The sequence below is a fragment of the Myotis myotis genome, unplaced genomic scaffold (assembly GCF_014108235.1).
Source record: "Myotis myotis isolate mMyoMyo1 unplaced genomic scaffold, mMyoMyo1.p scaffold_m19_p_1, whole genome shotgun sequence".
Classification (NCBI taxonomy): Eukaryota; Metazoa; Chordata; class Mammalia; order Chiroptera; family Vespertilionidae; genus Myotis; species Myotis myotis.
The window spans coordinates 140,444,521-140,461,961 of record NW_023416313.1 but is presented as its reverse complement, the minus strand read 5'-3'; the positions used below and the strand labels follow the sequence as shown (position 1 = coordinate 140,461,961).

The 17,441-nt window shown below is 39.1% G+C and overlaps 1 protein-coding gene and 1 pseudogene across 13 annotated transcripts in view; both read right to left on the bottom strand.

The window, feature by feature from the left end:
• The window catches only part of HEATR5A (HEAT repeat containing 5A), a 112,156-nt gene that overhangs the window by 42,045 nt on the left and 52,670 nt on the right, over positions 1–17,441 (bottom strand). For all 13 annotated transcript variants that reach the window (XM_036353708.1, XM_036353682.1, XM_036353725.1 and 10 more), the window contains 5 exons: positions 7,293–7,456; positions 7,024–7,199; positions 2,658–2,763; positions 1,063–1,253; positions 38–194 (listed from right to left, as the gene is read on the bottom strand). In XM_036353708.1, the coding sequence (XP_036209601.1) occupies positions 38–194; positions 1,063–1,253; positions 2,658–2,763; positions 7,024–7,199; positions 7,293–7,456 (794 nt within the window). The remainder of the gene's footprint in view (positions 1–37; positions 195–1,062; positions 1,254–2,657; positions 2,764–7,023; positions 7,200–7,292; positions 7,457–17,441) is intronic.
• On the bottom strand, positions 3,804–6,686 carry LOC118678286 (annotated as a pseudogene).

Below are 17,441 nucleotides of genomic sequence, written 5' to 3'. Positions count from 1 at the left end.
CACGAATTTCAAGGAGGATATCACATGGAGTTCTTACCTGCACATCAGGAGAAGTACTGTCCTGAGACAAAGTATATAGGATTCCTACACAAGAATTCAAATGCTGAGAACTTATTCCTCCTAAATGCCTATGGAGGGATCCCAAAGCCAATGAATGCCCTGTTCTGGTAACCACGTCCCTTGCTGATTTCAGTCTGTAATTATGGAAATAAAAATATATGATAATCACTGAAGCGAAACTACTGCATGATACTGTCACCTACACAAAACTTTTTGTATGAATAGTTCTAAAATTCAGAAATGTTTTTACTGTTAAATGATAAAACATTTCTGAAATAACCAGATAGGTATCTTGCAAAGAAAAACACTTTAAATAAAAATATCTTCACATTATTATAGATTATTTAAGTAAAAGCAATTTCAATGTCTTTCAGAGATATACACACACTAAATTTATATGGAGGACATTATTACTTTATTAAATTACATTTCAAAAACATTGCTGAGATACTTTAATTCCACATAGAGAATTCAACTCAAGAACTCTGTATTTAAAATTAAATGTAATAGGATAAGTTAATATATGAGGAATTTTCTATGTATTTTACACTAATTTAAGTGCTTACATTTAGTTCTTTAATCCTCCCAACAACCTTGAGATCCATACTATTATCAATTCCTTTTTGCATATGAGGAAATCAAATAGGATAGCCAAAGTAACTCTTACAAAGTAGACAACTATTAAATGGAAGAGTTGGGATTTGAACCAAATTAGTAATCTGACTCCAGACTCTTAAACCAAATCAGACACATATTCAGCAGACTAGAAGGTCAAAGTGCTGCCTGCACTTCTACCACCACTACTAAAAGTAACTTTATATATCTACAGATATTACCAATCTAACCATAAACTTTTATTTGTAGTTATTTTATTTTTTATCACTTTCTTATTTATTATCTCATTTACCTTAACATCCTTTAAATAGGCAGGGCAGTATTAACAACCTTCTATACCCAGCTTTGACACCTAGCCTAGGAATATTAAATGAGAAATTCACTTACTTGTCAAAGCTAACTTGAGCTAAAGAAGCAGTAAAAGGTCCATCATCAACCACTTGGGCTAACCTAGCCCATGCCTCTGCAGCTGCACATCTCATGAGGGGGTTGGGACTTTCTAAGGCTCCTGTTACTAATGCTAGGGCAGGTCTTCTCATTTCTTCTGGACCCAAACTTCCCTTGGAGCCAGCCACATACTGAAATATGAAAAGAACAACCCAAACTTACAACTGCAGTGAATTTTACCTAATTTGGAACATATGTCTGGTTAACCAAATGTGTTCATACTTGGATTACTACTTAAAAAAAAATCAGAACATAAAAACTCCACTGAACATACAAACATAATTTGATTTTTGTGACAAAGTACTTTAGAATTTTAAATCTCCAGACAATGTGGTGACCAACTATCACTGTAGTATATACATATGTTCAGAAGACTACTAAAAGGGATTTTCCATAAAATATATAACTAATGAAACCTATTATATTTTATTTAGAAACAATAAGTTATAAATGTTAACAACGAGCCAGATTTGGAACATATGCCATAGTCTGCCAATCCCTGGTCTAGGCCAGTAGTTGGCAAACCACGGTTTGCGAGCCACATGCGGTTCTTTGGCCCCTTTGAGTGTGGCTCTTCCACAAAATACCACGTGCATGTGCGCATGTACAGTGCAATTGAAACTTTGTGGCCCATGCGCAGAAGTCGTTTTTAGGCCTGCGCGAGTCTATTTTGAAGAAGTGGCGTTAGAAGAAGTGGGGGGTGTTGGTCGGGCGACCGGGAGACGCGCAGGGGGGCCGCATGATACGCAGTGCGGGGGAGGTACATTGTTTTAAGGTACATTCGCTGAGGTTAACCCCTTCCAACTCTCCCATCCACACTCATCTATCTGAAACAAGTATAAAAGAGTGTGGATGGGAGAGTTGGAAGGGGTCGACCTCAGTGAATGTACCTCAATCAGATTGAGGATGTTTTTAGCAAAGGCCAGCTTAGGAGTACCCTAATTAAGTTAATAACAATGTACCTACCTATATAGTTTAAGTTTAAAAAATTTGGCTCTTAAAAGAAATTCCAATCGTTGTACTGTTGATATTTGGCTCTGTTGACTAATGAGTTTGCCGACCACTAGCCTAGACCAAATTTGCAAATATCACATGGAGTTCCACATGCCGCTCTTTGGCCCCTTGAGTGTGGCTCTTCCTCAAAATACCACGTGTGGGCGAGCATGTACAGTGCGACTGAAACTTCGTGGCCCATGTGCAGAAGTCGGTATTTTGTGGAAGAGCCACACTCAAGGGGCCAAAGAGCCGCATGTGGCTCGCGAGCCGCAGTTTGCTGACCACTGGCTAGGCTATTAGGCTCAGCAGAGTAAGGCATGGCTCCAGGACAAGGTTATCTGACTAACAAGTTATATGTGGAGAAAAAGTAAAAGGGAAATGATAAATCACAAAACATTTTCATCAGGAGGTTAAGAAAAACTAGGGGGGAAAACAATGATAGCCCTTTAACAATACCTTCCTCCAACCTACTTAGTTGATCCTACCTTAAAAAAAAAAATAAAATAAAGCAAACATGAATTTTTAAAAAATACAATTACCTTTAAGAAACTGGAAACTGAGGCAATAACATGTAACTGAACTACTTGTTGACGAGCTCCTTTTGTGTGCTTTATACTGTCCAAAAGCTGTTCCAATGTAAGAAGCCTAAAATCAGAAACAAAATATTTAAAAGCAAATAGAAAAGACAGTATTGTTAATCAAGATAAAGTAAGTCAATGGACAGTAATAAATATCTACTGCTAATTCGTTTTGTTGGTACTACTAAAATGTTGAACACACCAAAGCATTTTTGGAAAAGAAAATATATCATAACCAATGCAAAAATATTTAATTAGGTGTCATTCTATAGTGGGGGAGAAGCATTATTTTGTGGAAAACAATAATAACAACAAATGGATGCATCACTTAACAAAGATTTACCTGGGCAAATCCAGCTATTTCAGCAATTATTTTCTAAACAAAGGATAGCTCAGAAATTATTTGCATCAATTTTTGTTTTTAATAACAGAACTTAATTGGATTCAAACACATTGCTTCATTTTAAAGGTAGCACCAACTTCTGTCATCTACATTTAATGCTTCTCAACTACACTTTAAAAATGTACTTGGGATCATATTATATACAACACAACATTAACTCATGCTTTTCCCATTTTCTTCTGATTGTATCCAGGACTGACAGCCCCCAAGTTTTCCCCCATCTTTTAATCCCAAATCCTAACAGAGATTTCAAAAACAAAACAACACAAAACAAAACAAAAAATAACATCAACAACAAAAAAACATTCTGAATTTTCAGGAAGATGACTTTTTTCCTTTATAAATTTTTTTTTCAATTACAGTTGACATTCAATATTGCATTCATTTCAGAGGTATACAGCATAGTGGTTAAACATTATATAACTTATGAAATGGTAAGTCTAGTACCCACCTAGTATCATACATAGTTATTGCCTACTTTGACTATATTCTCTATTCTATACTATACTTGACAACCCTATGACTAATCTGTAACTGCCAATTTGTACTTTTTGATTCTCCTTTTACCTTTCCCACCCATTCCCAACCCCTTCCCATCTAGCAACTGTCAAAATGTTCTCTGTACCTATGAATCTGTTTCTGTTCTGCTTGTTTTTTAGATTCCACATCATATGGAATACTATATGATGAACACAGGGGTGCATATATCTTTTCAAATTACTGTTTTGGATTTCTTCAGATAAATAACCAGAAGTGGAATTGCTGGGTCATAAAGTAGTTTTTTTAATTTTTTGAGGAACTGATGCAGATAAAAGCATTCAGTAACACTGAATTGGTATTTCTAAGTGGCATAAATTAAAACATGTAATTATTTTGTTTGTAACGAAATCAGAAACAAAGTTTTGAGTATAGTTGAAACAAAAATACATAGTTAACTGAGTAAACAGCAGACACACATTTGAAAATACTGATTTACTTTATTCTTTCAGGGAGGGTGTATAATGGTGAACATTTTAATACTGAGAACTGGATGCTTTTCCTCTCCATCAACTCACAATCTACAGCATTTTATAAGTATTTATAGCAGTGGTTCTTAACCTTGGCGGCACATCTGAATCAGATGTTTTTATTTATAAGTTTCAATGCCTAACATAGTATGTACACCATACTATTAAATCAGAATCTACACTTTAGAAAGTTGTTCAAATGATTGCAATGTTAGTTCATTAACAATCATCAAGTTAATGAACTAATTCATTCTTTGCAATTAGTTGCAAAAAATATATTAAAAGTAACCACAACATTTGCATAAGATCCACAATATTTCTTTTCTGTATAAAATATGTTGACATTCTAGAATTTTTTTTGTTAATCCTCACCCGAGAATATTTTTCCATTGATTTTACAGAAAGTGGAAGGGAGGTAGAGAGAGGGAAAGAGAGTGAGAGAGAGAGAAACACAACTGTGAGAGACACATCAATTGGTTGCCTCCCATACGTGCCCAGACCAACCCACAACCTAGTTATGTGCCCTGATAGGGAATCGAACCTGCAACCTCTTTGGTGCACAGGATGACATTCCAACCATGCCACCCGACCAGGTTATGAGCTGAACTTTTTAATTTACATTTTATTGTTTTATATTTTCTAAATCTTCTTCTGAGTATGTATTAATTTATAATTAAACAAAATAGATGCTATTATAAATCAATATTTGTCACTTCCCACATACAACAAGAACACAAATAAAGTTGAAATTAGTATCAGACATTTTAATTTCAGAAGAAAGGGAGAATAAGTGATAAAATCGTTTAAAAAAAAGTTTGTAAGAACTATATTCTTTTCTTTTTTACTTTTTACCTTGAATTTACTAAAAAGAGTAGAGCCATTTAAGAACATGCTTAATTTAAATCACTTATCCACAAGGCCACCCCATTTCATCCACTGTAGTTAGCTGTATTAATTCAAATGAACTATTTTAAATTAACTGTATTCTGTATAGGTAAACAGGGAGCTATATGCTAACAAATAAATTTGGGAAAAATACCTTTTGAAATTAAAGCTCTGAAAAGACACCCCAAAATTTGTGTGTGTGTGTGTGTACACCTTAATGCTACCAGCCTTTTAAATAAAATGACATGAAGCTGTTAAAAATAAACAAATTTTATTCACTTATCTATCCACTGAAAGACCTGTTTCAGAAATGTGTTGTTGACAACACTCAAATATATTTGTTCATCTTCAGCAAGAGACCAAGGTAAATTTCCTACCTAACTGGAAGATATAACTGGATAAAATTATATTGTGTGTATATATATATAGAGAGAGAATATGAATGATGATACTTAACAATTTGTAAACTGTGGACCAGTATAGCCTACAGGAAAGATTCACTTCCTTTTAGTATCTCAGATAAAAACTGAATTTTCTGGTAGTCGATATGAATAATGTTTTTTAATCTCCAAGAATGGTATTCCCTCAGTTATCAATTAAGAAGCTGTTATTATCAATGAGAAATCATTATTAAACTTTGAGTTTTCAAAACCAAAATTCACTTTGAATGAACTGATATCCATCAAACTGAAGACTAATCGCTGGACCTACATTGGCTCCATTCAGCCTCCAAGAAAGAAAGCCTATGAGACCTAATCTAAGCAGAAAACCAACGTTTGTCCTTATGACAATAGCTCATAAATCAATGTTCTCTCTTTTTTTTAACTTTCATTAGCATTTATTTTATGCTGAATTTACTCTTGGGCCCTGTTTTTGTTCAGTTTCTTCTGGGATATCTTTTTCTACTGTGCAAACTCCTTTTCTGGTTTAGGAACAACCTGCACGTTTTCATGAAGGATCCTCTCAGCGTGGCAGGGAGAGTTTGTGTGTGGGTTAAACCACCCATGAGCTCTGTAAGCTTTGTTCACCTGGATGTGCTCAATGAACAGAGAATCTACATCTAAACCCTGAAGTTGATCACTACTCTCATTTTTAAGCATGTGCAGCAAAAACTCAGCACTCTTTTTGGGCCACTGACCCTGTTTGCCCTGGGCACACTTTCCAACTCCACCACTGCAATGTCAGAATGGCCCACATTGCTTCTCTAAAGTGACATCCTTCAGACATTTGGTGGTTTTTCAGAAATGCATAACCTTGATGGCTTGGGCAGTTTCATGGGTTTTGTTAAAGTGGACATGAAGATTTGAGCCTCTTGATATGCATGATTTTGTGAGGTTTTCTGGGTCAAGTGAATAGTAAACCATTTTCAAAGGCTACCTCAGGTTGCTTCCAGGAAGAGAAATCAATGTTCTTGTGTCACGGAGTTTCCAGTTCTATTTTCAGGTAGATAATAAGCTAACTGAGGGTTAAGTATTGTATGCACAATAGTACTATCAACTGTTAGTTTAATTTAATCGTTAACTTACTTATTAAATATTAGCCAGGTAAATAAGTAAACAAGAGACAGTACCTCATCCTGGCTGATTTTGCTAAGTAGTTAGAGTGTTGGCCCACAGACCCAAGGGTCATGGGTTCGATTCCTGGTCAAGGGCACATATCTCAGTTGCAAGTTCAATCCCCGGCCCATGGGAGGCAACCAACCAATATGTCTCTCTCATGTTGATGTTTCTCTCTCTCTTTCTCCCCATCTCCTCCCTCCCTTGCACTTTCTCAAAAACAAGAACAATAACAACCAAAAAAAAAACTTATATGGAAAAAATATCCTTGGCTGAGAATTAAAAGAAAAAAAGAGACAGCATCTCACTTTCATCTGTAAGTTTGTTACATTAATGAGAACTTCTGACAACATTCTTCTTACCCACCCGATTCTACATTATGCATTCACTGAACCAATTGCCAGTCTGGAAATACTACATTTCAGAATAAGTAAACTATTTATTTCAGGGTAAGTGAATTACTAAAGATGGTTTACCTTTGAGCTTCTCCCACATGAGCACATACAACTCCAAAGAGCTTGATTGCAGAGCTAATCACTGATAGTGTTGGAGGTAGGGGCTTAGGCACTGAATCTCCCCCTATATCTTTCTCATAAATAGAATAGGGGTCATACTCAAGACTTCCACAAGCAATACCATTACTAAGCAGGAGCTAAAAAAAAAAAAAAAAGAAAAGTTATATAAAGTTTTTAAACCACTGTTCACACATGGAATGAACCCAAGAATTATTGAAAAATGACCATACCTGTTCCTCAATAAATCTATGGTCAGTCTCTTGTAGCAAAGGACTTAATAACAAAAGATCATCCTGATGACACAGGGGTGGAAGCAAAAATGTGGATGCTGCCACCTGTATGTCAGGGCCAGTCAAGTCAGCAGCCAGCTCTTTGAGGATAGCACAGAGGTGTCCTGTTGAGTCAGAGAAAAAAGAACAATTAGTAATTTAGTAATAGCAGTTAACTGGTTAGAGTATGGGGTTAAAAAAAGCCCAGGTGGAACTTTAATCTACACACTGGCTAACTTTAATCTATCATAGCCAAAGATTATATATCTGATCCTAGAAAAATACCCTACAAACGAATGGCCCCTCAACTATGTGCTATTGGTTGCAAGGCTGACTGGATACTGAAAAGACACACATCTCAATGTATGTGTGTAAACCTTATCATTTTAAATAAAATGACATACAGTACAAAAACAGAATAAAAAAGGTAGATACAAAAGCTGATAAATTATATTTGTTTAAAAAAATGATGGCCTCACCCTGGCGGTGTGGCTCAGTGGTTGAGCATGGACCCATGAACCAGGAGGTAACGGCTCAATTTCCAGTCAGGGCACATGCCTGGGTTTCAACTCAATACCCAGTAGATGGCATGCAGAAGGCAGCTGATAGATCATTCTCTCATCATTGATCTTTCTATCTCTTTCCCTCTCCCTTCATCTCTCTGAAATCAATAAAAATATATTTTAAAAAAAGGTAGCCTCGAAAATATTTATAAGTGTTAGATTTGTTTTTATCATGGAAAATTTCAAACAGATACAAAACCAGACATAATAGTATTATGACACCTCAACTCCCTACAGCTAGCATATGATTGTCATTCATCTTGACCAAGTGGATCAATCTTGTTTGACCTATAACTTCCTTCACTATCTCACTATTTCCCACATTATTTTGAAGCAAACCCTAGAAAGAATATAATTTCACCCATAAATATTTCATAGTGTATCACTAAAGGACATTTTAAATAATTCATGATCATAATATGTTTTATAAACCATGAAACAAATACTCATTTAGTGTTTAAATTTTCAGTGGACTCAAATACCTGTTTTGTTTACTTTTATGTCTGAATCAAGTTCTAAGTAAATCTACATAAAATAGTTGATATATCTTAAGTCTCTTTCAACTTAAAGTTTTTCCCTCTACTTTCTCCTCCCTCCTGTAATTTATCTAAAGAAATTAGATTATCTGTTCTGTAGAAATTTCTACAGTCTGGATTTTAATGATTATACCCGCCCTCCCAGCCCTCCCCCCTACTCCAAGTGCAGTTTAATTTATTCCTCTACCATCTGTTTTGTTTTTTTTTTAAATAATTTGGAACTTAGATCTAGAGAGGATTCTTTTTTTTAGTCTGTTTGTTTTTTGTTTTGGGGGCCAAGCTATTGCACAGGTGGCATTGTGATTATCTATAAGGCATGAGACAAGGTATGGCTCTCTCTCTATCTCTCTCTCACACACACACACCCTATATAACAAAAGCCTAATATGCTAAGTGTCCGGTCAACGGGTTGGCCGTTCAACCAATCAAAGCGTATGCTAATGATATGCTATGGTCACTCAACTGCTCATTATGATGTGCACTGACAACCAGGGGGCAGAAGCTCAGACTGGTAGGTTAGCTTTCTGCTGGGGTCTGGACGATCAGGACTGAGGGAGATGGGTCGGACATGGCCTGGAGCCCTTGTGGTTCCTCCCTGGCTGGCCAACCTCCCGCAACTCTCCCCGGCCCCGATTGGGCACTGACCTGGCCTGAGCCCTCTCCTAATCTGGGATCGCTCGGGTAATGTCGGAGAACTGGTTTTGGCCCGATCCCACAGGGGGAGCACCACTCAGCCAGAAGCCGGGCTCAAATGAGCGCAGTGGCGGTGGTGGGAGCCTCTCCTGCCTCTGTGGCAGTGCTAAGGATATCGGATTGCCAGTTCAGGCCTGCTCCCCAGGACTAAGCTGTCAGTTGGACATCCCCCAAGGGCTCCCAGACTGTGAGAAGGTGCAGACCGGGCTAAGGGGCCCACCAAGTGCATGAATTTCATGCACCGAGCCTCTAGTGTGTGTGTGTGTGTGTGTGTGTGTATGTATGTGTGTGTGTGTGTGTGTGTGTATATATATATATATATATATATATATATATATATATATATATCTCTACACTAATAAAAGACAAAGATGCTAACTGACCATACCTTTGCTATGCCCTAAGCCACGCCCACCAGCCAATCAAAGTGACTATATGCAAATTAACCCAACCAAGATGGTGGCCGGCAGCCATGGAGCTGGAGCAAGCAGAAGACTTGGTTGCCCCGGTGATGGAGGAAGCTAAGCTTCGCACCTGCCCTGAGCCGGCTGTGGCCTCCGCTCATGGCAACAAAGTTTCAATTATAGAAGACAAATAAATCCCGGATACCTGCTTCCAGCCAGGCTCCACTGGGAGCTTGGGTGGCTGGGGGTTGTGGCCAGCCTGCAAACAGCCATCAGCCCCTCACTCAGGCTGGCCACACCCTCATGGGTGAGGGTCCCCACTGGGGGCCTTAGCCAGCCTGCAAATGGCCCTCAGCCCCTCTTCCAGGATGGCAAGGCACCCCAGTGAGGACCCCCACATTGGCCAGGCACCCCATGGGGGACCCCTACCCTGAAGGGGCTGTAGCCAGCCTGCAAACAGCCATCAGCCCCTCACCCAGGCTTGCCAGGCACTTCTACATAATAAAAGGGTAATATGCAAATTGACCCTAACAGCAGAATGACTGGGAATGACTGGTCACTATGACACACATTGACCACCAGGGGGCAGATGCTCAATGCAGGAGCTGCCCCCTGGTGGTCAGTGCGCTCTCACAGGGGGAGCTCTGCTTAGCTACAAGCCAGGCTGACGGCTGCCAGTACAGCGGTGGTGGTGGGATCCTCTCCTGCCTCCTCAGCAGCTCTAAGGATATCTGACTGCAGCTTAGGCCTGCTCCCTGCTGGCAAATGGACATCACCCGAGGGCTTCCGGGCTGCCAGAGGGATGTCTGACTGCCAGCTTAGGCCCAATCCCTCCCAGGGAGTGGGCCTAAGCCAGCAGGTGGTCATCCCCCAAGGGGTCCCAGATTGCGAGAGGACACAGGCCTGGGTGAGGGGCCCACACCCCCCCCCCCCCGAGTGCACAAATTTTTGTGCACCTAGCCTCTAGTATATATATATATATATATATATATATATTAAAAATTGGTCTATTTACCACATTGCCCTAAATTACCATTTCAGAGATATTTGTTCTGATTTCTGGTAGACTATCAATAGGAAATTTTTATCCACCTAGAGCATAAATGGCTTTGCCAGTGTGTATTTTAAGTACTTCAAGCATGAGTAAAAATCACCTTACAGAAACATTCACTTTTGCAAGTGTTTCTTTGAGCAACAGCATTACAATGAGATAAAGACTTGGGTGATGTCTATTTATGAGAAGTTGCAGGAAGAATTAGGAAGGGTTCACCTACCATCGTTTTATGTATCATCAGTAGCAATAAAAGTAGTAACAACAAATATTTATTGAAGATGTAAAATATGTTATCAGTAACTGCCCTAAAAGTTGTACATGCAGTTTTCATAAGCACCTCATGAGGTCCAGTTAATCCAGGTGAGGAAACAGGAATAGAGATTTTAATTGCCCAAGATCACAGTAATACATGACAGTTAGACTGAAACACAGGCAGTCCAGGCTCCAGAACTTTAGCTTTTAACTACCATTCTCAATCATTCATTCATTCAACCTTTAGACACCATGTTTAATAAAAATAAAAGTTTTATTATATTTAATCTTCCCTTCAAGAAGATATTTAATACAGGACACAAATATACACACATAACTATAAAATGGAGGTAGGAAGTCCTATCTAATCTAATAAAAGAGAAACATGCAAATTGACCATACCTTTGCTATGCCCCAAGCCACACAAACCAGCCAATCAGAGACTATATGCAAATTAACCCAACCAAGATGGCGGCCGGCAGCCATGGAGCTGGAGCAAGCAGGAGGCTTGGTTGCCCTGGCAATGGAGGAAGCCAAGCTTTCCACTTGCCCTGGCTGGCTCTGGCCTCTGCTAAAGGCAACAAAGTTTCAATTACAGAAGCTAAATAAATCCCAGATACCTGCTTCCAGCCAGCCTCCACTGGGAGCTTGGGTGGCTGGAGGGCATGGCCAGTGTGCAAACAGCCATCAGCCCCTCACCCAGACTGGCCAGGCAACCTAGCAGTACCCCCCACCCTGAAGGGGCTGTGGCCAGCCTGCAAACAGACATCAGCCACTCACACAGGGTGGCCAGGCACTCCTATATAATAAAAGGGTAATATGCAAATTGATCCTAACAGCAGAATGACTGGGAGTGACTGGTCACTATGACACACACTGGCCACCAGGCGGCAGACGCTCAATGCAGAAGCTGCCCCCTAGTGGTCAGGGCGCTCCCACAGGGGGAGCTCTGCTCAGTCACAAGCCAGGCTGCCAGCTGCCAGTACAGTGGTTGTGGTGGGAGCCTGTCCCACCTCCTCAGCAGCGCTAAGGATGTCCGATTGCAGCTTAGGCCTGCTCCCCACTGGCAAGTGGACATCCCCTGAGGGGTCCCAGACTGTGAGAGGGCACAGGCTGGGCTGAGGGACCCACCCCCGAGTGCACAAATTTTTGTGCACTGGGCCTCTAGTCCTATTATAAAAGGGTAATATGCAAATTGACCCTAATGGCGAAACGACCAGAACAACCACTGGACCAGTCACTATGAGGCACATTGACCACCTCTCGGTCCCTTTCCCTGGCTGGCAGGCTCCGATCACCCGATGGTGAACAGGAAACGTGGGGGAAGTGGGTGGCACCAGGCCAAGGCCCCTGCCCCGCCGGATGCCCCAACACAGAGGGTGACCCACAGTGGAGGTGGGGGCAGGGCAGGCGAGTGGGCGGGAACAGCCAATCTCTCAGTCCCTTCCCTCAGCCACCAGGGTCTGATTGCCCAATGGTGAACAGGTAATCGGGGTGGGGGGCAGGGCCAGCTCTGGGCAGCCAGGGAAGGTGGCCCTGATTGCAGGCTAGGCCTAGGGATCATACCCGCGCACGAATTTCATGTACCGGGCCTCTAGTGTTTCATAAAAGATGAAAACTAAGTACTACTAAGTTTAGAGAAAGGAGGGGTTATATACAGGAAATAGGAAGGGGGGGTCAGGGATCACTGAAGGCTTAATGAAGGAAAGAAATGTGTAAGTTTAACTGCTAACATATGGTATTCAGAAAAATAATTCTGTTAGTACTACAATATGTAAGGTATTTTGCAAGTACAGCTAAGTATAAAAATAGTTGCAAATCTCTTTTTCTTACTTAAAGTGACTGCTCCACAACTGCTCCCAAACAAAATAAAGGTAATTCTAAATTTAACCCCTAGGGTGCCGGGGAGCACGATTGCGCTCCTCCTGTCTTTCGCCAAAAGTGCCGGGAGCGCTATTCAAATTTTTTTTTCTACTAGTATTTTATAATACAATCAGCAAACAATATATGTCAAAGAGGAAAACAAATGTAGTAAAGGTTTCCTTAAGTTTTTGAATATGTAACTTCATTTATTTGCGATTCATAATTTTTTTCCTAAACTGCTGTGAAATCAGCAAAAATGCCTTGGCAATTTTAGCATAGTTCCTAGGATATTGGTTGGCACTCAAAGGGTTAAATGCAAGTATGCTTTCATTGTAGAAACACACCATTGGCTTTCTGATGTGTAAGAGAAAAATATTTCAGTGTTGAAAATATTAAAAGATCTTAAAGGAGATCCATAACAAAACTAAGATAGGAAATAAAAACTAAGAACCCACTTATTACTGCATAAAATTCAGAAAAGTCACTATTATCACAAAAGTCTACATCTGCTGGACAATCATGAAGAAAAGTTACTTAATTCTTAAAAACGTCTCATGTAGTCCTAACCGGTTTGGCTCAGTGGATAGAGCGCCGGCCCAAGGACTGAAGGGTCCCAGGTTCGATTCCAGTCAAGGGCATGTACTTTGGTTACGGGCACATCAAAAGTGGTGGGTGTGCAGGAGGCAGCTGATTGATGTTTCTCTCTCATCGATGTTTCTAACTTTCTATTCCCTCTCCCTTCTTCTCTGTGGGGAATCAATAAAATATATATATATTTTTAAAAATGTCTCATTTAACAAAAACAATTTACTAGAGGCCCGGTGCATGAGATTCGTGCACGGGGGTCGGGGGTTCATCAGCCCCGCCTGCGCCCTCTTGCAGTCTGGGACCCCTCAGGGATCAGGCCTACGCTGGCAGGCGGACAGCCCTCTCGCAGTCCAGGGCTCTCACAGTCTGGGACTCCTCACTTCTTACCGCCCGTGTGCAGCAGGGGTGGGAAAGGCTGCCGCCACCGCTGCTGCACTTGCCAGTCGTGAGCCCCGCTTCTTGTGAGAACGCACTGACCACCAGGGGGCAGCTCCTGTATTGAGCGCCTGTTCCCTGGTGGTCAGTGTATGTCATAGCGACCGGTCGTTCCACTGTTCGATTTCATGTTACGCTTTTATTATATAGGATTGTATAAACTTATTTTGTGATAACCCATTGTACCAACTGAGAGCATCAGAACTTTTTAAAAATCAGAACTTTAAGCTTGTTTTGTTACTTAGCCATATTTTCATTAGATGCATAACTTTAAAGACAATTATTTCCTTTTGTGCTAAAAATTTAGAAATTACTATAGGTTATTATTGTATGAGCTGTTATTTAAAATGTCAACTGATATACTTGCAAGTGAAGTTCTGATTGTTATGAAACATATACAGGGTGGGTAAAAGTAATTTTACAGTTGTTCATATGAAAAATAATAAATAATAATACAAGAATAAACTGTTACACATACTCACAACCATAAACCCATTTTTGCCCCACCCTATACATTACATAAATCTATGAAATAGAATTAAAAATTAAAAAAAGAAATTAAACTCCTTAAGGATAAATCCTTAATTTTATTTCCTTAGTTGTAAAGATGGAAAAAAGACAGACATGAAATGGCAAATTATTTTTGGTTGAAGCAAAAATATGTATTATTTTTTAATATATTTTTTATTGATTTCAGAGAGGAAGGGAGAGGGAGAGAAATAGAAACATTAATGATGAGAGAGAATCATTGATTGGCTGCCTCCTGCACCCCCCCCCCCCCCCCCCGGGGATCGAGCCCACAACCCAGGCAAGTACCCTTGATAGGAATCGAACCTGGGTCCCTTCAGTCTGCAGGTCGACACTCTATCCACTGAGCCAAACCAGCTAGGGCGAAACAAAAATATTAATGCATCCATATTTTTGTTTTTCTACAAACTATATTTATTTAATTTGTTAGAAAAAAATTAACTTGAAAAAGACAAGAAAAGGTGAATGTAGCTTTTCTTTTTTCAAGAAATTCATATTAATTCCTGGCTTTGTCTCCCAATGAACACTGGTTGATTTAAAATCTATACAGTTGTTGCCCTGGTCAGTGTGGCTCAGCTGGTTGAAGCACTGTCCCGTGCATATGGACTGTGGGTTGTGGATCTGATTACCGACCAGGGCACATACCCGGGTTGTAGGTTCAATCCCTGATTGGGGCACGTGTGGGAGGCAACCGATCGATGTTTCTCTTTCTCTCTCCCTCTCTAAAATCAATAAAAAATATATCCTTGGGTGAAGATTTAAAAAAATGTCTATTATATAATGTTATGTTCATTATTTCTTTTGGACACCTGATTGCATTCCCAAATTTCAATTCTGAGATGATAGTACAAGACATTGTTTTTCTCCTTAATTTGAGTCCTTATCATTTATCAGAAGTTATCATTTATCATAAGTTACACTGTAGGTTTTAAGTTGATATTCTAATATTCCTAAATATTTATTTATTTATTTATTTATTTATTTATTTATTTTTTTAAATATATTTTACTGATTTTTAACAGAGAGGAAGGGAGAGAGATAGAGAGTTAGAAACATCGATGGGAGAGAAACATCGATCAGCCGCCTCCTGCACATCTCCTACTGGGGATGTGCCCGCAACCCAGATACATGCCCTTGACCGGAATTGAACCTGGGACCCTTCAGTCCGCAGGCTGACGCTCTATCCACTGAGCCAAACCGGTTTCGGCGTATTCCTAAATATTTAATGAAGATTTGAAAAAAATCAATTTTTCATCTGCAATTTGAATATAAATTTCAAAATACTATGGTAAAAATGGATGTAAAAGTCTGAAGGGAATTGATTTTCCCAGAACCTAACAGCTATCTGATCAATGAAACATTACAATTATCTCTAAGCCTTTTATTAGGTATCTAGCAGGTAACTTCTGCATTGAGGGACAGCTTAGAATGAGACACATATATCACTAAGCTTTGACTGTTTATTATTAGTAAGTTTCTAGTAGGCTACTTATAAATGGATAGGCAGTAGTGTGAAGCAGATCTATGTTTTTAATCTTGATTCCATTATTTACTGGCAATGTGTTCTTAAGTTGGTTTCTGTAATCTCTCTGTGACTTTATCTGTCAAGTAAGGAAAATGTAACTAGCTCATTGTATTATCCCAAGATAAGATAACACAGTTAACCTTGAACAATGTGGGAATTAGAGGTGCCGACCCCCAAGTAGCTAAAAACCTGTGTGTAACTTTTTACTCTCTCCAAACTTAACTACTATTAGCCTATTGTTGATTAGAAGCCTTACCAATAATATAAAGTCAGTTAACACATATTTTGTAGGTTAAATTTATTATATACTGTATCCTTTACAGTAAAGTAAGCTAGAGAAAATAAAATACTATTAAGAAAATCATGCCTGGCCAGTGTGCCTTAGTGGTTGAGCATTGACCTATGAACCAGGAGGTCATGGTTTGATTCCCAGTCAGGCACATGCCGGGTTGCAGGCTCAATCCACAGTAGGGAGTATGCAGGAGGCAGTCAATCAATGATTCTCTCTCATTGATATTTCTATCTTTCTCCTTCTCCCTTTTTCTCTGGAATCAATAAAAATATCTTTTAAAAAAATACCCTGAAAATCATAAGCGAAAATACATTTTCAGTATTTATCAAAAAAATTCCCTGTATAAGTGGACCCATGCATTTCAAACCAGTGTTGTCCAAGAGTCAATGTAATACATACAATTGTTAGCACAGTGCCAGGCACACAGAAATGGTTCTTTGGATACATTTTCTGAGAAATAGCAATGTATCCGCCGCCCGCCACCACCCCCCCCCCCCCAACCCGGCCCCAGTTCTTTAGAAGTACAGACTAAATGCTTCCTTTAATTCAAACATTTTTGCTAGGTATATTTATGAACCATGAAGAGAGGCAGGGGGGGAACAATACCATTCACAAAAATGATAAAGGCCAATACAGAAGTTGTAAGTTAACATTTTGAACTACTGTGGTACATATTATATTGCATTTATTTGTAGAATAAGGCTATAAGCCAATAAATGTATTTTTACAAAAAATAGATATAAAGTAATGATCAATTTAATGTGTTTGGCTACTGAAAATTACTAAAACTAAAATAATATAGACGTTCAAAATGGTGATCATTTTCAACTTGACTTAGTAGTAGGGCACAGTTTTTCTTAAAACTGTATTTTAAATTTACAAGGAAGGTTTAGGACAAATTTTAAAATAGAGGCAAGTTTATTTTACATCTTTGAGTGTAATTATTAGAGCAAAACCTACATTATAAACATTATAAAATCAATTATACCTTGAGTAGTTCAATATTAAACTTCTATTTGGGCAGAGTTAAGAATAGAATAGTGGAACAGAATGCATATGATAATCACTCTAGAGGGAAACTAGGAATGGCCAAATTTCTAACAGATTTGCATTATATATTCTGTATATATTTCTGTATAAACCCTGAACAGAATTGAGACTAATCTTTGTTATTCATTCTCTCCTAGAAGAACTACAGACATTTTTTTCCCAAAAGAGAGAAGATAAGCGAAAGATTTTAACAAAAAGTATTTTATTTATAGAACGGTAAACACATGGATTAAGACTGAACTTACTACACCTCCTATAAACAGGGCACTAAACAACAGCCATGTAATTAATTCACTCAGTTATTATTTCCCGGCACTGTACTAGCGA